This window comes from Mandrillus leucophaeus, unplaced genomic scaffold (assembly GCF_000951045.1).
Source record: "Mandrillus leucophaeus isolate KB7577 unplaced genomic scaffold, Mleu.le_1.0 Scaffold768, whole genome shotgun sequence".
Classification (NCBI taxonomy): domain Eukaryota; kingdom Metazoa; phylum Chordata; class Mammalia; order Primates; family Cercopithecidae; genus Mandrillus; species Mandrillus leucophaeus.
The window spans coordinates 778,567-803,092 of NW_012108341.1; the positions used below are offsets into that span (position 1 = coordinate 778,567).

Sequence of the window (24,526 nt, forward strand, 5' to 3'; positions counted from 1 at the left end):
CCGGCTAATTTTTTGTATTTTTAGTAGAGACGGGGTTTCACCGTGTTAGCCAGGATGGTCTCGATCTCCTGACCTCATGATCTGCCCGCCTCGGCCTCCCAAAGTGCTGGGATTACAGGCGTGAGCCGCCGCGCCTGCCCATGTAATTTTTTAAAATGTGTAAACCAAATAGCTTCAAAATGCAACATTCTCTTCATGCTAAATATTATGATCACACATAGAATCCCCCAAATGTAAGGTATTTTTCTGTCTCTGCTCTAGAAGAAATACAGAATATTCTTGCATAGAGGATAATGTAATGGTCTGGAACTTCTGACACTAAGCCGTTCATTTAAGTCTAACACCACAAAGGAGAGGGAGCTGTAAAACAAGGACTTTTGTAAGCTTTCCTAAATGGAGAGTGATCAGTGTACCAATGCATCTTCAAAGATGACAATCTCCACCTTTAACTTACAATGCCCAAGTGAAAGAGACTAAATGACTTCAGTGTAGAAAAATGTACTATGTCTACTTCATACTTCTGATTTTATTTATTTATTGTTACTCATATAGCTTTTTGTTATGATTTCTAAAAACCTAAGAATCTGAGTTCTTTGCCATAGCCACAGATATCCTGGACTTTGGGTCAGAACACAAAGTTTGAAAAACTAGGCAAGATGGTAAAGATACTATAGATTCAAACTGAAGACTTTAAAATACAGCCCCACTGGGCATCAGGAATTAACATGCAATTAAAGTACAATCCTAAGGAAGCTAAACAAATAAATTAAAGAGGGAAGTTAAGAAGATCCCTAAAGATGTGGAAACACATTGAACAATAAAAAAAAACGTCAAGAATAGCTACAAAATACATGTTATCTCCATTTTGTCTTTAAGTTTCCCCACATGTTACGGATAGAAGTGATTATACTCAATACTTAATTGTGATTCTGTAACCTTGGTAACAGCACTTACATTTAATAAAAAGTCTTTAGCTGGACAAGCAATATTTTAAAAATTCATTCTGTACCTAGCTTACAGCTAGGCATTATTTTTTATTTATTTATTTATTTTTAGACAGTCACACTCTGTCACCCAGACTGTAGTTCAATGATTCAATCGCAGTTCACTGCACCCTCAACCTCCAGGGCACCAAAGCACTTTTATACAAGAGAAACAACAACAACAAAAATGAGTTCCAAACATAAGTTTCTTGATTAGCAAATATGTCACATAGCTCTTTATATTTTGAACTCACATAGCTCTTTATATTTTGTCTCTTCTATAGTATATGTTTTCTATGAAAAATGAGGTAAAGTACTTAGCATAGTATGAAGCAGACAAAGAAAATGTAAGTTCCTAGTTTTTCCATATCTAGATTTCTTCCTCATTGCTAGCACCCTCAACTACACGGTAACACATTGAAGCCTGGGCTCAAACTGCATCCCCGTTTTATCTCCTATAAAACCTAGAACAAGGCCTTGAACATATTAGTTGTTCAGTTAATGCTCTTTCACTGCAATTTCACATTATGAATAACAATAATGAATATAAACTAAAAAGATGATCCAATTTTTTTAGTCTACAATTTGAAGAATCTCGATAGGTTATCAGTAGATAATATGATAATATGAAAGACATATTATAGATCATAACTTTTTGCCTTTACAGTAAAATCTTGTTAAATTTTATCAAATAATAAACAAAATCTCAAAGTACCAAAGGGCTTATAATAAAAATCAATAGCTACCCTTTTTGCAATCCCTATTCTTTTCCTCAGTGGAAACAGGACTTTTAAGAGTCTCTGTTGGATCCCTCTATGTGTGTGTCCCATTGTTGCATGATTTTCCAATTTTATATACTATATATGGTTTTTCTGCTGTGACACACAATATAACTTACATTACTGCCACTCTCCACTTGCCCTCCACTCACCAAATCACTATTCTTAGTAATTTCATTAGATTGCCTTAGTTTAGTTACTTTAAATAAATCACTTAAAATTCCTTTCCTTGTTCAATCAATTATAGATATATCTCATATGTGTAAATTAACACAAATGATCAAAAAAGGAGATACTGGCACTAAACTAACCTGGATTTGAATGGTACTTTTATGTGACCTTGACTCATTAAATAATAAACTCAAGAAGCCTTATCTTTCTCATTGAAAATATAGGAAACTAAAATTTTTTAGAGGCTTTAGTATAAATTATAGACATTATACACAAATAATTTGGCCCATCATGTTAGATCAAGGTGCTTCACTACAAATTTTATATGATATTCATTCTCTGCAAAATGAGGGCCTATTCCAGGTTTGGGGACTAGGCTAAATAAAAACAATCCCGCTTTAAAAATCTTGTAATTTGGGACTGCAAATAGTTACTTCATATTGAAACCAAAATAAAGGAAAGTCTGACAAATCAGTTCTTATGCTCCCCGTGTCACAGAAAAGATGGGGAGTGTGTAAAGTAGACTTAAGAGGATAAATGATACTTTCTATAATAACTTCATAATAACTGTTGCTACAGCTGAGCTTCTGTCTACATTCTATTTATAGTCTACAAATAAAAATTGGTGGTTCCTGTCCTGAGAGGTGTATTTAATACAATTCCTCAAACACAGCATTTTTTTATAGAATAGGTAGCAGTGATATTTGAAAACTTGAGCTACATATCTAAAATAAATCCTCACATGTAATATTTTTGGACTTAAGAGGCTGCAAAGACCCCATTTTCTAAACTGGGAGTTTTGTATTGAACTCCCCATAGGTGAATTCTGTATTCCTATGACAGTGTTAAGATGGAGAATGGTGTTAAGTAAGGAGGAAGGGCTGGGTGTGGTGGCTCACACCTGTAACCCCAGAGCTGCAGGACGCTGAACCAGGAGGACTGCATGAGACCAGAAGTTCAAGACCTACCTGAGCAATATAGCAAGACCTCCATCTCTAAAAAAATAAAATAAAATTAGCTGGACATATTGGTTAATACCTGTAATCCTGTCTACTTGGGAGACTGAAGTGGGAGGATCACTTGAGCCCAGGAGTTTGAGGCTGAAGTGAGCTATGATCATGCCACCGCACTCCAGCCTGGGTAACAGAGTCTTTGTCTCTTAAAAAAATAAAAATAAAAAAGAAGGGAGGGAGGTCCATTCTGTCCTTACAGACTTTGCTGGCATCAGCCAGTGTTCAAGATAAGTCTTTGAGGAAGAGAGTAAGGAAATGAGTTCAGCTCTTCTGGAGAATCTGAAATTGGAAACCATAGATTTACATGTAGGAAATGCTACTGGTTCTGAAAAAAAAAAGCTCCATCTTTTTTTTTTTTTTTTTTTAACATTATTTGTACTACTTACCAAAATCCTTTTTTTGTGTGTGGCATAAACTAAAAAAGCTTCACAATAGAAGATGCTTCATAAGTGTAACAAATACACATGCCATTTTATTAGTATTGTGTAAAACTACAAATCTGATGATGTTGTAAGTTCATTCTTTTACAGAAGAAAGCTTGGCTCATATTAGCAGGACTATACATATTGATTCACTCACACTAGTCACTATAAGGCTAAAGCTATTCCCTCAAATGATTAATGCTAAGTAGTCCTAATGGCCAACTTCTTTACTGGGTCCTGATGGGAGAACCACATTTGGCTAACAGTAGGCAGATATTTCTGAGGTCTAAAATGGAAATAATAATTCTACTGCTTTGGCCAGTAATGGCTCTCCTTCAGCAGAATTGCTTCCATGTTTTCCAGGACTGGTAGGATCATGATCTCCTGAGTTATAATGCATCCCTTCACTAAAAGTTCCCAAGACGGCCTGGAAGTCAGAATTGCAAGGCTTCAAACAGCAGGAAGGATTGCTGAATCACATAGGCAGAATTCTGTGGTATCTTCCAATTTCCTAGATGCTGAGGTCTGTTGTGATGACAAGGACACTTGCAGATGAGGAGAAGAGACAAACTCAGCGTTATAGAACAGAAACGGTGCAATTTTCAGCCTCACTAAATGTTGTTAACTCTTTTGTCTTGAATGATAAGTCTTCATATATGAAGGGCTTGAGAGGAATGTGAGAAGGAATATTGCCCTTGCAAAACGACAATCTTCAAAAAAGCTAGGACTCCGCCCCTCTTGTGCATCGGCCTGTCAGCTCAAACTCAAACAATCAAGCCCAGTAAAAGCCCACTATTAACTGACTATCCACCATGGAAGGGCTTAGGTTTTAAATCTCAACTCTACTAGTTATAGTTGTGTGATCCTGAGCTAAATGGTTAAAGTATCCCATCCTATCTTCAGTGGATACATTCCAAGACCCCCAGTGGATATCTGAAACTATAGATAGTACTGAACCCTATATAGAGAGAGATATACAGATATATAGACATATGTGTGTGTGTATATATATGATTTTTTTCCTACACATACATACCTGTAATAAAATTTAATCTTTAAATTAGGAACAATAAGAGACTGACAACAATAATAACAAAATAGAACAATTAAAAAAATAATGGTAAAATAGAACAATTTCTCTCTGTCTTTCTCTCAGAATTCTTATTGTAACTGAAATGATGAAAAACAAAGTTATGGATAAGGGGCGCATTGCTGTACTTAAATCTCTGCAAGTTTCTAAAATATAAAATTATTTAAAATAGCCTCAGGCAAAAGAAGCAGTTTTAAATTCCACAAAACACAATGCTCTTTCCCAGAAATTAATCATTTGCTTTTCTTTGTGGCTGCCTTTTTATGGCTCTTCTTCATTCACTTTCTGTGCTCAAAAGGTTGTAAAATGATTTTTCAGAAAATTCCCTCTAAATGCATCCTATAGATCAAAATGTGTATGTATATGTCCCTCAGTAAAATGAAAAGCAAATGCAAATAAGAGAAGAATGTGGTATGTATTTTTAGAAAAAAAATAATTTTGTTACTCAGCAAATGATAGCAAGGAACACAGATACCAATGCCCACATTTGCCAAGGACCAAAATAGCTTGTTTTCCTAAGCACCCCCACCTATTGACTAAACTCACATCACACATCTAAAAAAACCCACTTAAAGAGGAAGAGATTCAAATGAAGGATAATTAGAGTGTTATTTCTAAACCACAGCACTAACTGTTCTGAAAGCCACCACATTCACCTTCAATGCAATGAGAAATAAAACAGAAGTCCAAAGTAGCCCTTGCCACTTTTTCCATACAATTTATCTTCCAGCCACCCCTAAAATCCACTTACAAATAGGAAGACTGATTATCTCATCCATGCTTCAGTTCTGTTCAAGAGAGCAGCCAGGTTCCTTAGATCCTATAAGCAAACCTCAGCCACACTTCTCAATAAAGTGTCTATTTTCAGAAAAGGGGATAGAAAGCCCCCAAAATTTCACTCTCAACTAATGCTCATCTTCAAGAAAAAAAGTAGACACCATGGAAAAAACACCCATAATAACTTTTGTTTTTTTTTTTTTTTTTGAGATGGAGTCTCGCTCTGTCACCCAGGCTGGAGTGCAGTGGTACAATCTCGGCTCACTGCCACCTCTGTCTCCCAGATTCAAGCGATTCTCCTGCCTCAGCATTTTTCTTTTTTCTTTTCTCTTTTTGACAGTCTTGCTCTGTTACCTGGGCTGGAGTGCAGTGTTGCGATCTCGGCTCACTGCAACCTCTACCTCCCAGGTTCAAGCGATTCTCCTGCCTCAGCCTCCCTAGTAGCTGGGATTACAAGCCTGCACTACAATGTCTGGTTAATTTATGTATTTTTAGTAAACACGGGGTTTCACCATGTTGGCCAGGCTGGTCTCAAACTCCTGACCTCAGGTGATCTGTCCACCTCAGCCTCCCAAACTGCTGGGATTACAGGCATGAGCCACTGCGTCCAGCCCCATCAGAAATTAAATACGTGGGTTTTAGTCGGGGTCTGTCAATTGCTAATTTTGTACTTTTGAGTTAGTAACTTCACTTCCTGTGCCATAGTAAAATAGGCGTAATTCCACCTCACAGGCTGCTATGAGGATTAAATGAAGTGCAGGAGAAAAATTTGTGAAAGCCCTTTGGAAACAACAGAATTATCAAGTACATGTAGGGTTGTAGTATCATGATTGTTATCGTTCTAAAGATTGGCCATATATTTATCTTTTCCTTATTTTTGTTTCCCTAAAGCATGAGTTTATCTTGACTCTTGGCAGAACTAGGGACAAGTCTCTCTTGGCTGTCCTTCTTCTTTTAAAAGTCTCTCCTTAATGGTCCTCTCCTCTCCCTCTTCCCACAGCCTCTGGTACTACTCTTTAAAGGGAGAAACAAGAGATGGTCTGTTCTCTAACTTGAGACCAGGCCTTGACATTGGTTCCAGAAAGTAATCTTTGAAACTCAGGGAAATAGGAATGAATTTTATTATAACAGAATCACAAAAAAGGGAGGATGAAAAAACAAAAGTCCAGAGCATAGTAGACCAAAAAGAGAAGCTACAAAGTGGAATATCACTTACATTGAAAGAAATAATAAACTGTGAAGGTGATTACACATGCATTCAACAGAACCTAACTGGTCCCTTCTTCAGTATGGTTTTCTTATGCTAAGGTTTGAGCTACTGCAGTGTTTTTAATTTAAATTTTCTAAGGCTTTTTTTATGCTAATTTGCTAGAAATGTTTCTGCCAAGTTGTCTGAAGAAGAAAGTAATAGCACATTAAATGAGAGAATAAGAACACCTGAGCTAGAATATTGCCTTCACCATTCACTGGCTGTAGAACCTTAGGCAAGGTACTTACCCTTCTTCATGCCTTAGTTTCCCCACCCATAAAATAAGGAAAATAGCATGAGAATATTATAGGAATTAAATGAGATAATGAATAAAAATAGTTTAACAGTTTTTGAGGTTGGGAATATGGTAGTGAGCTTAATATATTGTAGCTATAATTTTATTATTATCAAACTATGCATTTAATGCCTAAGTATACAGACAGTACTAATCATTCTAGCCTTCTGGAAACAACAAAATCCTAATGTTTCTCTCCCGGAAAAATCAATGTATCCTAACATTTAAATACTAGATAGATTCATAGGGAACAATAACCATGCATAAATGCAGAAAGGGCCATAGGTTTTAAAAAGTGAGATAAAAGAAACTGTATTAGAAATTACTTGGGAATGACACGTATCGGCAAAACATTATTTTACAAATTCTAAATGAGACTAAAGAACATATTCTGTGATTAATGACACTTCTCTAGGATTGTATGATGGGCCTAACAGATAAGGAAAAAGCAATAGAAGAAGTATTTTAGATTTCAGAAAGCTTCCAATTCTATTTTATATTGCATAGTCATTAGCTGGGATGATATGATCTATATCCACTAAGCTTTATAGTTTCAAACTAAAAAAACCCAAAATCAGTGCCTCCGTTTACTCTGCTCTTGACTCTTAAATTATAGTCCCAAACCCAGTACCATTTACCACTTACATTATTGGTCCATAAAGGAAGCAGAAAATAATATTCATTAATTATGAGTGTCTAAAGGGTAAGGTCAAAATGAAATTGATAAACAGGAGAAAGAATTGAAACAGTAGGAAAGAGAAACCATACAAATACGAGATGAAGATGAATGGCTTCTGTAATTTTACAGCATAATGGGAGACCATCTTTTTGGTATTTTAGCACAAATTAACTGGGAAACTGCTAAATGAAGTGGTGACTGAGATAACAAGGATTCTAGGGGCATAGGTACTTTCAGGGTTATGAATTTTGCTTATCATGATGGTGACAAGAAAAATGATTTCTTTATTTATCAGCCATTTATTACTGAACATCAAGTATGTGCCAAAAATCAAACTGGACATTCTACATGAATTATTTAATTGCCATAATGAGGCTAAGTAGGTTTGCCAGATAAAATACATTAAAACATGATGTCCTGCTAAATCTGAATTTCAAACAAACAATATAATCTTTTATTATGTGTGTCGTATGCAATATTTGGGACATACTTTCAAAAATACTTGTTTATCTGAAATTTAAATTTAATTAGGAACACTATATTTAATTTGGCAGTCCTAATACTATAAGGTAGGTATTAATTTCCTCATTTTACTGATGTAGAAACTAAGATTCAGAGAAATTAAGTAATTTGTTCAAGGCTGTAATAGCCATCAGGTGACATATCTAGCTTTTAAACACTTAACAATAAAGCTTGCTTTCAGAACCAGTATAATGCACTGTTCCTATCATTATGCTCTTTCCTGCATCTAAATGGTCATGCCTCCTCCTCCTGTTGAAATCCTAGTTGGCCTTCAAAGTCAAATTGGTAGACCATGTGTCTTACAAGTCTTTCTAAATTCTCCTCAGCATAATAAGGTTATGCTCCCATAACCTTATTTATTTCTCTGTTCCAGCCCTTATTACAGTTTGACTTCTATCATAGCAGCTTAAGCACATGTCCCCGTAGCGGGCATTCTTCCACATAGAGTTGTTTCGTAACATCACCTCTATTTCCTTTTGGTGAAGTCCCTCTCCCTCACTGTGTGTAGTCAAGGTGGCAAAAGAAACCAAGGGGTCCTACCCTCCCATGATGAAGGCTGAAGGGAGAGGTCTTCTGTCCTATCATTTGTCTCATCACTGTCTATCCAACCAAGGGAAAGGTGCATAGCCAATAGAACTGTCCTCCTAAATCTTCAAAACATGAGCCAAATGATGCAAAACTAGAAAAACTGGTAAGAATTCAATCATTCCAGATCGTCAAATGGAAGATATTCTATTCTAATCAAATAGCTATTCTTGATTTCTCTATTCCTTTTCCAAGGCTGGCTCTTTAGGTTTTCCATCCACATTCTTCAAATTTAAATTCCTTCTTTGGATTAAATGATTAGTTTCTCTTGTTGGTTACAAACAACCCTGATTGATTGTCTCTTGGACATGACTGAGAGCCTTAAGACCCATGTTTAATAGAGTTCTGCACCACTTCAAAATGTTCCAAGGAGGGCATCTTCCCAATAAATGCTTGTTAGTAAACAGTAGGCACTCAGAAATGTTTGTAAACTCAAAGGGGGATAAACAAACTGAAATTGTTCAGGCAGATGGAACAGAAAATCTACAAGACTCCCAAATTCTCTCTTTTTGTACTTAGTAACCAGTCTGAGTGGGCCTTAGAGAGCACTTTGGGAACAGGGATTATTAACTTTGTAAAAAATAGATGGATGACTTAATAGGCCTCAATATGACTAAATTGCCCAAGCTGCTTCTAAGATCTATGACTCACTGCAAATAAGAAACTCAGTTTGAGAGCTCTTCCATAATCTCCCAACAGAGAACTATGATGCATTTGTGCAAGTACACTAAAAATAAACAGAATGGAACTGAAATCATATGCTACCTTGCCAGAATAATATAAGTTTTAAAAATACTTTTTTAAATAACAAGTTTCTAATTGTAACTTAATATATTTTTTCTTAATTATAATTCTAGGCTAGAGGATTGGCTTTATTTATATTTTCAACCAATACTTGACATATGTAGGGTTTAAGGATCTATGATAAAATGATGGGTAGATAAGTAAAGTGATTTTTTTGTTTTGTTTTTTGTTTTTGTTTTTTTGAGATGGAGTTTCACTCTTGTTGCCCAGGCTGGAGTGCAGTGGCGCAATCTTGGCACACCACAACCTCCGCCTCCTGAGTTCAAGCGATTCTCCTGCCTCAGCCTCCCGAGTAGCTGGGATTACAAGCATGCACCACCATGCCCAGCTAATTTTGTATTCTTATTAGAGACAGGGTTTCTCCATGTTGGTCAGGCTGGTCTCGAACTCCCGACCTCAGGTGATCCACCTGCCTTGGCCTCCCAAAGTGCTGGGATTACAGGTGTGAGCCACCATACCTGTCCAAGTGATGTATTTTTAAGGTGAGGGAAGATACTTGAGGTATTAAGTCACAATGTGGGCTGAATTAGCCCACGTTGATAAAACACCATTAGGACATATCTTAATAACATTTATTTAATTGTATTATAGTAATATCAACACAGGATATCAATTAAAGGAAAGGAAAGACTGAATCTACACTTCCTGCATTTGACTTTAACTGAATATTCAATTCTGGGCATTGCATTTTCAAAGAGATAGCAATGAAACAAGAATATTTCTAAGAGCAGAGAAGGTGCAATGGTAAAGAAGTTGAATGTCATGTCATTCAAAGAAGCACTGAACACACTAGGAAATGTTTCACCTGGAAAATAGCTAGGGATGAGTTTTTTAAACAACTGAAGGATTGTCATATGAAAGAAGAGTAAGATTTATGCCATATAACTTCAAAGTGCTAACCTGTATCTGGTGAGTAGAACAGATTTTGACAAACAACATATAATCATTTATTAAGAACCTACTAGGGATAATGCATGATGTTAGGAGTGACAGAAGATGCAAAGATGAACTGAGGAGAGTTCCGGCCTTCTGGGAGAACTATAAGACCATAGAAACAGATGGACTTTGATAAGGCTTCTAAGTTCTGTGGAAGCATAGGGAAGTAGGGGAACAATTCTGACTATAAGATCTAGAAAGCTTCTTGGAGGAAGCGGAATTTAAGTTACATTTTGAGGAATGAGAGGGGTTAGCAGACATTTATTAGGGGAAGGGATATTCCAAGATGAGAGAAGAGCTTGAGCAATGGCAAAGAAATGGAAGAGTAAAAGCCTACTTGAAAAATAGTAAAAAGGCTGTGGATGGCTGAAGCTGAATAATACGGATAATGACAGTGTAAAATGAGATAAGCCTGGAAAAGTAGGGAAAGGGTAACTTGGAGAGGACTTGAAAAGCTGGGCTCACAAGGCTGTACTTTCTTCTGGATAGCCCACAATAATTTTAAGAATAGGAGGGCTGATACTAATTATCTTCTCTGGAGGAGAACCTTGGTGTCGTCTGGAAAATTAAATAAGAGAGAACCACTGAAGACAATCGTCTAACATCTAAAACCTTCCACTGGACTCTCCAGACTTCTCTGACCATCACCAATCTCTTCTCAGATTGCCCCATTCACCTTCTTGCTCTAAGGAAAACCTGGATCTTCCCAGAGGTCACGCTTCCCTGTGGCTCTTTCACTTAGAACTGTTTTTCTCCAATAGCCCTGGCACCAACGCATCTGAAGGAGGATTTCTTGAGTCTCAAATCCACCTTCAGACATTCTTCTTCCCTCTTGCCTAAACACCTTCAGCCTTGAATCTCAGGTTGTTATATTACATCATCTTCTACCCTTTATCTTTGTACTCTCCTGCTACCTGCCAGATTACGTTCCCTTATTTCTCAACAAAGTTAACAACTGGCCTATCATTCTTCCCAAAACTACTCAATTCTTGACTCAATCCTTTTCACATCCTGCTCTCTCAGTCCCTAGGAATTTTTCATTCAGTGATCTTGCCCTCTACCCTTTATAGTTCCTTATTTTGTACCTTGGCCTAAGCCTTGTCATTACCAATAACAGCATCTTGTGTTGATATTACTATAATAAAATTAAATAAATGTTATTAAGATATGTGCCACCATATTAGTGCCACACATTCCATTCTCTCATCACCTCTCTTATCCTTCCAGATCCTCCTTCTATTACCCTAACCCCCACACTTTTTTGAACCCTCTGGAAACTTCAACCAATTGATCCTACCAACTTTTCATTGTACTTCATTCCCTTGATATCTTGTACTCTCTTTACCAAATCACAAAATGAATCACTATCATCACTCCCTTCCACGCACCTTCGATTCCCTTTCTCTCTTTCCTACTTCCTTTCCACACTCCTGTTCAAATCCAACTCACCACCAACTCTGTGTCTTTACTCATGCAGCTATACAAAATTAAAAGCTACACAATGATGATAACTAGTCCTACTTTAGTTTCATGACTATGAATCTCACATCCTCTTTAATGTAAGTTGGCAAACATATTTTCCTTCTCCATGTCTTTCTCTCTCTCTCTCTTTCTCCCTGTGGCTCCATTCTCATTCTTAGAGATGACCTTGCTTCTCACATTAAAGATAAAGCTGACAACATAGGAAAAGAACTTATTAGACCCTCAGCATACCTGCCAATATGTACATACTCCTCCTTCCCACCAGTTATAACAGATAAACTATCCATGGTCCTGTTGTGCATAGCTCTCAACCTCTCACTGATGCCCACATCACAAATTTTCCCCTCTCTCGAACACCATAAATTATCTGCTGGAGAGCTGCTATTTTTAAAAGAAACTCTTGACCTTACTTCTCCTCCAGCTGCTGCCCTATTTCTTCACTACACTTCATAGCAAAACTGCTCAAAAAAGTTGCCTATATTCAGAGCATCTAATTTATACCCTCTCATCTCCCTTAAATCCACTTCAATCAAGGTTTCATCCCCACCACTCCACTAAAACGGCTCTTAACAAAATTACCATTGACCTCCACTTTACTAAAATCAATGACTAATTCTCAGTCCTCATCTTATTTGACTTTCAACAACATTTAACCTAGAAAACCATTATTCTCTTCTTGATAAACTTTTGTAATTTCTGAGATGTGGTACTTCTGGGTTTTCTCCATCTTTGCTGGTGGTTCTTTCTTGGCCTTCTTTACTGGTGGTTCATGTCCTCTTTGACCCTTTATTATTGGAGTGTCCCAGATCTCAGCCCTTGATGCTCTCCCTTCTACATTTATACTTCTTCCCTTGGTCATCTCTTTCAAACTCATGTCTTTAAATAGCACTTATATGTCAACAACTATTAGTTTTATATCTCTTTCACAGACCAATCATCTTTCAAACTCCAGACAGGGAGGTCAAACTACCACCCACAATATCTTGCCAGCTCTCAATATCAAACTTCTGAGCTCAGCCCCACCTTTGCCCTCAAATCCACCAAATTTGCTTCTCTTGCAGCCTTCTCCATCTCAGCTGATTTTACTCAGGCCAAAAAACTTTTCAGTCATCCTTTGCTCTTCTTTCTCTCTTACCCTACATCCAATCCATTAGGATATTTTGTTGGTACAGCTTTAAAATATATCCAGACTCTAAATTCTCACCATCACTTCTGCCTTTCCGAGTCAGAGCTACCATCATTTCTCCACTGGATCATTCTGGAGGCCTCCTATCTGACCTTTCTCCTTTTATCCTCTCCTCCTATAATCTATTCTCCCCATAGTCTATATTACATCCTGTTAAAATATAAATCAAATTATGGAATTCTTCTGCTCAAAACCCTGTAAGAGCTTCCTTTCACATAGGGCTCAAAGTCCTTACAATGGCCTATAAGGTCCTGCCCGATCTAGTCCCTACGACCTCACTGAGATGATTCCCCACGTCACTCACTCCACTTCAAGTTCAGGAGCCTCCATACTGTTCTTCAAACCACCAGACTCACCCTTACCCTACAAGCTGTCCACTAACTGTCCCTTTGCTGGAATGAAGTTGCTTAGACATTCACATGGCTGTCTCAGAAACTTCTAGTCAGTGGTTACACATCTTCATGACTCAGCCTACCCTGATCACCATGTTTAATATTGCAACATGCTACCGTCTTCCCCTACTTTTTCTTTTATCCATAATACTTATCCTTTCCCTAAACACTATATATTACGTATGGCTTATATATAACTATAATATAGATTACACAGTTGGTCGGTTTAATATATTTATTTATTATCTCTTGCAGCTATGTGAACTCCCCAAGGGCAGGGACTTTTGTCTGCTTTGTTTACTGATGTAAATCAGGTACTTGTTGAAAGAAAGGCAGGCAGAAAAATTCAGAAGCTATTGTAGTAGTCTAAAACACAGCTAATGAAGGTTTTGTTCAACCCTACCCTACAAATATTTCTTGGGAGTACAGAGATAAATAATCCAGAATCCCTGCCCTTAAAGATCTTTCAGTGGACAGATAGACAGGTAATTTCGACATGTTCAAAGATAACAGGGCAAAACCAGGGCATCCTGGGAAGAAAGAACAGCAGGAGCAAAGGTTGGGAGGCATGAAACAGCATCACGTATTTAGAGAAGTGAAAGCACATTGATATAATCAGATGTGATGGTCTATTTGATGAGCCAACTTGGCCAGGTTACAGTCTCCAGTTATTCAATGAACACTAATCTAGTGTTGCTGTGAAGGTGTTTTGTAGATGCAATTAAAGTGCATAGTCAGTTGACTTTATGTAAAGGAGATTCTCCTTGATAATCTAGGTCAGTTGAAAAGCCTTAAAAGCAGAGCTGAAGCTTTTAAGAGCTGTGCCCAAGAGTTCCAGCCTGCCCTTGCAGATAGCCTGACCCATGAATTCAGACTTGCCTAGCCGTCTCCCACAATGAAAGCCAATTCTTTGTAATTAATCTCTAGTACTTACTATCTACTGGTTTTGCTTTTCTGATTGAACCCTGATTGATGTAATATAGTAATAAAGCTTAAGGAAGATGAGGGCAAAAAATGAAGGGTGAAAAGCAGTAGGGGCCAGATCACAAAAGGCATTTGTTTTTAACATGCTAAGAGGTTTGAACTGGACCCTGTAATCAGTAGAACAAGCACAGTAACTGATCAGGGGTAGAGATGAATCATTCTGGATTTGGTACGTCCTGGGAAAGGAGGCAAGAGGAGGAGAGAGATGCTAGAGTGGGAGAAACCAGGAAAGTTACATGTGAGAGAAATAAGAGGAGAACCCTAAGATTGTCATGGAAGCCAAGGGAACAGTGTTTGGGGAACAAGTGGGTTGTCCACCTTGGTCTGGTGCCTCAGGAAAGTCTGCCAAACATACTACATTGTGATAAAAGGAGGTCACTGAGGGCCTCAAAAGCAGCCAGGATGGAATGGAGAAGCTAGAAACCAGATTGTGTTGGTTGCTCTCGATACAACAGAGCAATCAAAAGTAAATTATAATTTCAGAAGTTTGGCTTGGAAGGCAGGAGGGCAAAGTGGCAGAAGAGGGAAAAGGATACAGTGTCAAATGATCAGAATGGTAGAAGCTTGAGCCTTTTCATAGACTGAGGGTGAACAGCTAGCAGCGTGGAGGGGTGAAAGAGACAAAAACAAGAGGACACATTCTCTTGGCTAAAGGTCATGGGTGAAGGCTTGGTCAAAGACAGTAGGAGGCCCCTCATCTTCTGAAAACTGGAGGAAAGTGGAGAAGGACGTGTAAAGAGCAATACATTTGAAGAGAGAGGATAAGGGACTTCCAGTAATTCATGCCCAATGGCCCTGGTGTTTCTTGGTGGGTTAGGAAACAAGGTTACATGCTAAGAGAAAGAAGATGGGGTGACATGAGTAGAGATGGAGGCTTGGCTTCAGTAGCAGCTGTGTGGCCATCTACTAGGACATTACAGAGAGGAATCAGGATTGGGTGAGAGTTGTTCTAAATGACTTATGAATTCTCTCACAATTGATGTTTCTATAAAGTCACTTTGCAGGAACATTGCCTTGGTCACTGATATTTCCTTGAACCCAAAACAATGCCTAGCACGTAGCTGGCACTCAATAAATATTTGTTCAATCAATGAATGAATACGTAAATGAGCTTTTCCCCCAAATGAGCACATAAAATGTTTTTACTTCCTTTAATGTAGAATCACTTTAATATTTTAAAGAGATCACAGATGCTTCCCAGAAGACTTAAAACAACATAATGACTCCAGTCTTCTCTCGTGATCTCAGGAGGATGTGGACAAGCCAACACAGATAACCTAGGTTTCAAAGTGTGGGTGTTTTTTGGCTTGATTTTTTTCCTGAGCAATCTTAGAACAAATTATCAGGAAAATGGCCAAATCTCTATTTTGTTTTATTATATAATGAGCTTTCCTGAACTAAGAAAGAGTTTATGCACTCCGAGTTTCATTTAGATTCTACCACTGTGCACATAGCCTCAACCTTCTCTGATCCATCAAGCTCTCTCCCCTCTTATTTGTCTTGGTGATATTTACCACTGACTGAGGCAAAGAGAAGGGGAAATAAAACAAGACTCCTAACAAAAGCAAGCTTAGCTGAAAGTATGACATAATTACATAATAAAAATATAAGGCAGGCTGTGGTCAGGTTGCTGCTGAAATGGGTCCCCGTTGAACTTCCCCATGCATCACCTGGGTGGAAGACTTTGGTTTTTCCATTAGTGATTCCAGAAGAGCTCGCCTCCATTTTTATTGACCTCCTGCCTGGTGGGAGTGAGGAATGCCTGACCACAGGCAGGCGACGACGTGACGCTGGGCGGCTTGCCACACTTCGCCGTTGATGGATTTGCAAACGCTTTTCAGCCCCATGAATAGATAAACTTAAACCTGGAATGAGAAATGGCACCATTAGACTTCAGAATGGCTAAAAGGCTGTTATGTTCTTATATGAAGTCCAGAGAACAGAAGCAACCATGTTTTAAATTCTTAAGGTATGCATCACTCAAAAGTAGACATCCTTAGTTACCAAGACAAGACTGTTATGAATCAGGATCCAATCAGTCGAATCTGAAGATTCTTATAAAAATTCTTTCCAAAATGCTGGGAATATGTGCACATATTTGGCATGCTGTTGCCAAAGCAATAGGGCTTAAGAACTACTGTTGGGGTATCTGGAATTTCAATAAAAATCAAGAACTTTCTCCACAAGATTCACAGATAGGCCAAAGTCGTTGGCTGAACTTACATTTACACTCTTGATAACCTTAGAATTATATGCATCTTGAGAACTATTTTATTCAGAAATATTTCAAACATACCAAAAGCAAAACGAATAGTATAATGAACTCCATGTCCTCATCAACCAGTGTCAACAAATATCAAGACTTTTCTAATCTTTTTTCATCGACCTCACTCCCTTTGTTGTTGGTTTGCTTTTTAGATACTGGAGTATTTAAAGCAAATTCCAGATATCATGTCAATCTCCTCAAAAGTATTGATTACATCAGCTTATATAGATTACATCATTAATATGGACTCCATCTACTGATGCATATCAACTGTATAAAGAAATACTGAGTTCAATGTGTATTTTTTTAAAACACTCATTGATCACCATTGGAGGTTCCTAAGACACCAACTCATTACTCAGAAAATTAATAAAGGGAATAAAGCAAGCATTTATCCTGCCTTTCCTTTAGTAACCATTTTTTATTAGTTGATGAGGGAAAGTTCTTCACTACAGAAGAATTCTTGCTAAGAAATACCAATAAAAAAGAGAATTAAAAATTAATTTAGAGCTACAATAAGAAGTCTACTAAAAACCCAGAAACAAGGAAAATAACAATTCTGCTAAGAGGTAAACTGCAAAATCGACAGTCATAGGTCATGTCAAAGGTAAGAAGAGTCACCTTAAATTTTCCCAGGGGAAAAAGAAGATATGACCTGGGCCAATTTGCAAACTCTAGCCAATCTTAAGGAAGGATGACTCAAATCAGATTAGGGCTTGATCAGCCAGGAAATCATTAAAACAAACAGTGTAATAAACAAAGGCAGCGCTCATCTAAGAAATATGCTAAGCTCAAGAATTCCAGTTGCACCACCAGACAGTCCTGACATACATGATTTTACTTTCCTTTATCCATTTAACTGTCCTCATTCTAACAGTGCTCACCAGATAACCTACAGATTAGGATTTGGCTTCCAGTGCAGGAAGAGAGTTTTCACACTAGTGTTCCTGTCTACCTGGCAGCCAGGAGTCTCAGTGTGAGCTAACAGATGGACATCCTGGGCTTCCACACTTCTACCTCCACATGAATTGCTTGGTATGAGTCTGTCCCCAAGATGTTGTTTCTAAGCCCACAATGCTGTGAGCCTAAGCCTTGGTCTCAGGAGATTCACCTAGGTTAGGACTATCATGCTGGGTGGCCCCTTGGGAGATAGGCTGGCAAGCTGCCCCTGGGTAATGCATGCCCTACTCTGATGCTCCGGTGCCTACGCAAGTATGAGCCTTCTACTCCCAGATGTCTCTCTCCATAAGTAAGACAGACACCACAGCATCAACCACATGCATGATCCACATCATGGTGGAGTGGTTTTCTTCCACTCCACCATCCTCTGTGCCACTGGTGCATGTTCCCCATTTCCACGGAGGTACAAACTGAACCATCTGTAGACCCATCAAGACTCCAGAAGAATGCAAACAGATTTGTGGGTGACAGATGAAGGGAAGGGGAGAGACATTTTAAGTCAACGTCAGATGACACATGCACTCTCAGTCTGCAAATATGAAATAGACTGCTCTCCTGAAAACATTTCTTCTTTTCCTTTTTGCAGAGGCTTATTGGGCTGAGGAGAACAGGATTCTGACTCAGCACAGCACTTTTAGCTTTTATATAACTTTTCTGAAGGAAGCACAAAATGACGTAAATGAGAATAGAAATTATATCATGGAAATAAATGGCATAGGTACTTGAAATTGTGTTTTTAAAATATAAGAATGTAGATCATAGCAAAAAAATGTTAAAAATAAAAAATAATTCAAGAATATTACAAGAAGAAGAAAGATAGGAGGAAAATGGGTATGTTACATGGAAATTTGGAAGGAATCTTTAATGCCTGAGAAAAATCCATGTTCTTCCTCTAGGAATTAAGGGTCCTCAAAGTACAGATAAAGGGCCTAGCCTAAAAGAGCTCTCCTCACACAAAGGCTAAGTCAATGGGAGAAAGAGAGATTTATAAATAAATAGCTAGTATGCAAGATAGAAAATATACTCCAGGCATTTGAAAATGTTAATATTTATAGAACATTCTGAAGTCACATCTTTAGAAATGAATTGTCTGTCAATAAATTATATCATCCAATTTGTTCTTAGTCTAAAAAAATTGTTGACAGCATCTATTAAATGTCAGGCACTACACTAGATATTGATCATTATCCCATTAATGTATCATCACAGCCATAAGAGCCTGAGAATTGGTATCTACGTTTTACAAATGGGAAATCTGAGGCTCGAGAAGTTACTTGACCAAGGTCACACAACAAAGTGAGTAACTGATATTTTAACCTTGCCTTTTTCCACTATACCATGCAGTCTAATGGATTCAATACCAATATAAATATTCATTGTTTTAAGCCTGCATTGGTTCTGAATAGTAACTTAACAGAAATCTATCCTGGGTGGGGGATAGATTGGAAGCACAGAATGTTGAGAGTCCTTTGGCCTAAGCTCTTGAAGAACTGTCTGTTTCTCCCCTCTCCCATGCTTGACCCATGGCATCATCCAGGCTGAAATGTCCTCCTGATTCTTGATCAGCTGTCAAAGACCTTAGTAAGAACTATCTAGAGCTGTACCTTCCCCTTGACACACTTCAGTTCCTCTGACCCACTACAGTCTCTAATCTTGCAATTAGCTCTTATCATGTAATGCCCTTGAACTCTCATTCATCTGCCAGCACACGGATGGTCCATTTCTCAAACGTTCAAGAGTCTCTAATGACAAAGGTCACATTGTGCAGTTTTCTGATTCCTTCATCATCTCCGAACAAAGTACCTTCCATCGGGCAGGTGTGGGGCGATGATCCTCCTTCAGTCCCTTTTCCCTCTGCACTTTGCACGCTACATGGTGCAGACACCTTGGACATAGACAGGGCACAGTGGCAAAACCCAGTCAAGGAAATAACACTGAGCACGCTTACCTGTGCAGCAAATTTTTCATTTAGTGCTTCCCGTTTTATTGTATCCTCACCGTCTTTCCTAGGCTCCCTGAGGCCAGAAACTTAGCTGCCTCCCTCAGCCTCATCAGATAGCTTCCTCTCCAACTCAGCTGAGCAGATGGGGCCCAGGTGATGTAAAGTTTCTCATCTTCCTCCTTTCCACCTCAAATAATCATTACAAAAATACCTTCTCCTGTTAAGACACATCATCTACCTTACTTGATAAAAGACCCAAAGTCAGAACTTGGGAAACACACACCCTGGGGGATAAGATGAGGTTAGTACAAAGTAGTGGCTAAAATGTGGATGCTGTAGCCAGAATTCTCGGCTCAAATCTTGGCCACATCATTTACTACCTATGTTACTTAATGCATTTATTTAAACTTTTGCCTCAGTTTTTTCACCTGTAAAATGGGGTAACAATAATTCATACCTCATAAGGTTTTGTGAGAATTGAGTTTATATCTGCAGAGTGCTTATGGCAATGTCCAGCATAATGAGTCCTCAGTGTAAGTTAGCTGCCATCATTAGCTTCTGTCATATCAATGATTCTCCTCAATCTTTGTTTTTATCCATTAGGCTCTAGCGTTTACACCACTGCCTCTGCTCATCTGTTTTTAAACTCTTGCTCTGGCTTTCGTTTTCATGACACTTAAGCTTCTTGCTACCACCCCTTACCTTTTTAAACTCTTTCTGTTCCTGTTCCCAAAGGTGGGATTAGTTCCCAAAGCCCGATTTAACAAATTACCACAACCAGGATGGGTTCAAACAGGATTTTATCATCTCACAGTTCTGGAGGCCAGGTGTCTCACACCACGGTGTCAGCAGAGCTCTGTGCCACTGCTGTATGTTCCCTATTTCCACAGAAGTGCAAGCTGAACATCTGTAGGCCCATCGAGACTCCAGAAAGGCAGACAGAAGCTCTGGGGAGAATCCATTCCTTGCCTCCTTCAGCTTCTCATGGGTGCCAGCATTCCTTGGTGTTCCTCGCCTTGTGATAACATCACTCCAATCTTTATCTCTGTGATTATATCACCGTCTCAGTGTTTGTGTCTAATCTCCCTCTGCCTCACTCTTATAAGGATGCTGGTTGTGACATTTAGGGACCACCTGGATAACTGAGGATAATCTCCCTATCTCAAGATCCCTAACTAAATCACATATGCAAAGACTCTTTTCAAATCAGGTAACACTTGCAGGTTCTGGGAATTTAGAATGTGGACAGATATTTGAGAGCCATTATCAGCCCACCACAGTGGGCATTTTCCAAAGTTTTGATTTTGGCCTTTACTTCTCTCCATCCTGTCCATCCTTGGGGATCTTATGCACTCCATATCTCCATCTGTAATCTCTGTGTGATCAGCTCCCCAAGTCACGCCTCCCACTGTACTCTGTCTCCTAAACATCAAGCCTACATTTCCTGCTTGGTCTGAGTTTTCTCTCCAGACACTTGATGAGTACATGGGAACACAATGACTAATATTTTAATAAATAAAAATCAAAGGCTGGGCACAGTAGCTCATGCCTGTAATCCCAGCACTTTGGGAGGCCGAGGAGGGCGGATCACCTAAGGTCAGCAGTTCGAGACCAGCCTGGCCAACAGGGTGAAACCCCATCTCTATTAAAAATACAAAAATTAGCTGGGCATGGTGGCAGGTGCCTGTAATCTCAGCTACTCGGGAGGCTAAGACAGGAGAATCGCCTGAACCCAGGAGGTGGAGGTTTCAGTGAGCTGAGATCTCACCACTGCACTTCAGCCTGGGCAGCAAAGAGCAAAACTCTGTCTCAAAAAAAAAAAATCAAAGCTCAGATTTTCTTTAAGGCTCTCAAATATTTTCTTTACTTCTCAAAAATCCTACCTAAAAAGTGAAAATTTTTCTGAAAAACATAAAATTCTTAGGTGTTCTTTCTCTCTGGCCCACTTCCAAGGTACACTATTTCTGGCTTTACTGCACAGTTAGCAGTGTGCCTGTGTAAAAATGATTTGCTTTCATCCAAATGTCATTTCTGTGATTCAGAAGGACTCTATGCCACAGGAACATGTGTCGTTCTGTCAATGTTTTACAACTCGCAGCGGTGCTGTCTATGTGTTGCATTACTCTTCCTGTCATTTCTTAGGTAAATTACTTTTCAAAACACTGAAAAACTATGTTTTGAATGTCACCACCACACACAAAACATAAGACTCATCTATTCTTAATTTAAAAAAAAAAAGAAAAAGAAAACCTTGTAGAAAGGAAGATTTACTTCTAGTTTCCTCTTTAACTACAAAGTGGAGGGTAAATCCAGTGCTTCAACTTCCTGGAACACTGACCAGAAGGAAGGTAGGAACTCTCTTGGTTACTCTCAGGTCTGAATTTACTTTTCCAAACTTTCTGGAGCTTTTCTAATATCCTCTCTTATGTGGCTCAAAGGACACTTGACAAAATGTTTGTAAAACAGACTGATACCCTCCCGCATCTGAGGGAGGAAAAAGCTCAAACACATAGGAATACATGCAGAAGAGGAAGCACCTCATGTGTCATTAGCTTAGGTATGTTCCCATGAGGGGGGCAGAATTTGTGCTATCTTAGTTAAGTGAGCTCCAGTGGACCCATAGAAAACGGGTTCAGAGGAGCATTGAGCATCAGAATTGGTGGGTAACTGAAAGTAGGTGCATTTCTGAGAGTGGTATGAGCTCTAACCCATGTAGGACCCCCCTGCCCGACCCGGAGACCTGAAGATAGGGTGTTGCTTAGTCTCAGCATGGCTGATGACAGAATTTGCTACTGCCCAACCATCCTCTACCACACCACGTCCTTGGCCCTGTCATGCCTCCTTTTATTTCTCTTCTCACTTTGTGTCAGGCTATTTGACAGATTAGCATCAGCATGTCACAAAAATCTGGCAGTACCAACACATCAAAGCCAGGAAAAACTTTCTGCCAAGATGCTTTCATTTGTAACTCTGTTACAATTATGTCTAAAGCCACGTTAACTGAGCATTTAAGCGCATTGAAAAGAAACCAAAATGCTAAGGGCTAGATATAATATTTTCTAGATCTAACCTTTGGCTCAATATCTACACGAAGAATTTATAGATCAGAAAGGGTAAGAGTCTGTAAGAATGTTTGACCAGCATTACTTAAATTCAAATAAAGTGCTGCAGTTAGATTATTGGTGCTTTCTCTCCTTCAAATCCTCCTCTAGATTCTTTACAGACTTTTTGTAACTTTTTCTTTCTTGTTGCTGAGGCTGAGTGAGAGTCTCCCTTTTATTCCCCCTGCGACCGAATTCTATTAGGACTTCATTTCAGGAAACCACAGTGGCAGAGTAGATTATTGCCCCCCGATTCGTAATTCATACTTTCTCTCTGTCATGTGACTTGTTAGTACTTCCCAATAAAGAGAAAAGGTGTATTCCCTGCTCTATTGGTTTTGGACTTGGCCATTATGACTTGCTTTAGCCAAGGGGATGTTAGCAAACAGATGAAAGCAGAAATGTGCTTATGTGGTTTATGCTTGGTCTCTTTTGCTTCTGCTATTATCAAAAAAAGCACATGTCCCAACTAGCCACGGGTCTCAGAAGGAGACACAAGAGCAAACCCAAACCTGATCTGCAACCTGGACCAAGCCTCACTCAAACAAGGCAATATCAGGCAAACAAGAGCTGCCTGAAAAAAACCCTGAACAAAAAGACAAAGGTTTCTAGGTGTGAACCACTGAGATTTGGCGTTGTTGGTTCATAGAAAAGACTTGATGAACACAGCTCCAATAATGGTCTCCATGAGGTGAAAATGAAACAGTGCTGGTGCTTACAGTTTGGTCCTAAGTAGTGAGTTCATGGAAAAAAAAAAAAAAATCCTCCTTCTTGCCTGAAATGCTCTCTTTCATAGCCCTAATCTAATATATTCTTCTAAGATCAGCTCATTCATCACCCTTCTGAAGAAATCCCATTATTCCCAACCTCCAACTCTACCAAGCATCCCCAGAACCCTCAGTTCACATGTCCCTCCTCCGCACTCTGTTAGCACCTGGTACATACCTACACCAAGACCTACCCACCTGTACTGTAATTATCTGCATATCTGTCCCATGAATGTGGGGCCAGGACTGTGCCTTATTTCATGCCTATCACAATGCCTAACTCACAGTAGACACTAAAGTAAATAGTTCCAGAAAGAAACGGAGGGTGCCAGGGATGGCAGGGAGCTGGCAGGGCAGGCACCAAATAAAGTACAGTCGGCCCTCCAGATGGGACCTGCAGATAAGCAGGTCCCATGTCTGTGGACTAAACCAACCTCGGATAGAAAATATTCAGAAAAAAAAACTACAATTAGAACAACAATAAAGGAAAATAAATTTTAAAATATAGTATAACAACTATTTACATAGCATTTACATTGTACTGGGTATTATAAGTAATCTAGAGATTATTTAAAGTTTATGGAAGGATGCACATAGGTAATATGTAAATACTTTGCCATTTCATATAAGGGACTTGAGCATTTTGGTATCTGGGGAAGGGAGGGAGGTGGTTATCCAGGAACTAATCTTTCTAGGGATACCTAGGGAAGACTACAGGTAACTAAACTCAAATATTCTCAAATGTCAGACTTCTGTTACACTGATTTTGTCTGGAGAGTGTTCAGTCCCTGGGAGATAAGCTGAGACCTTAGAAGAGGGGGTGAGTAAGGGGAAGTGGTCAGTGAAGACAACCTTGAATAGCTTAGCCTTCCCACTCTCCTTTCCTCACCCCCACAAGCCCATCTACAGTGAAAATAACCTGAGATTTTTTAAAATTCATAAACAGTGATTTAAAACTCTTTAAATGTAGTAAATAGCCAAAGGAGATGAAAGTAGTATGTCCAAGAGATACCAGTACTCCAATGGTCACTGTAACTTTAGACACAATAGCCAAAATACAGCCATAATGTGGAATCTAAGTATCTATCAATGGAAAAATTGACAAAATGTGTGGTGGATATATTCAAAGACATTCTATTCA

General features: G+C 38.8%; 1 protein-coding gene across 3 annotated transcripts in view; it reads right to left on the reverse strand.

Annotated features, from left to right (window-relative positions):
• The window catches only part of ANO4 (anoctamin 4), a 425,382-nt gene that overhangs the window by 209,184 nt on the left and 191,672 nt on the right, over window positions 1-24,526 (reverse strand). For all 3 annotated transcript variants that reach the window (XM_011966635.1, XM_011966636.1, XM_011966634.1), the window contains one exon: window positions 16,020-16,214. In XM_011966635.1, coding sequence (XP_011822025.1) covers window positions 16,020-16,074 — 55 coding nt within the window. In that variant the 5' untranslated portion in view covers window positions 16,075-16,214. The remainder of the gene's footprint in view (window positions 1-16,019; window positions 16,215-24,526) is intronic.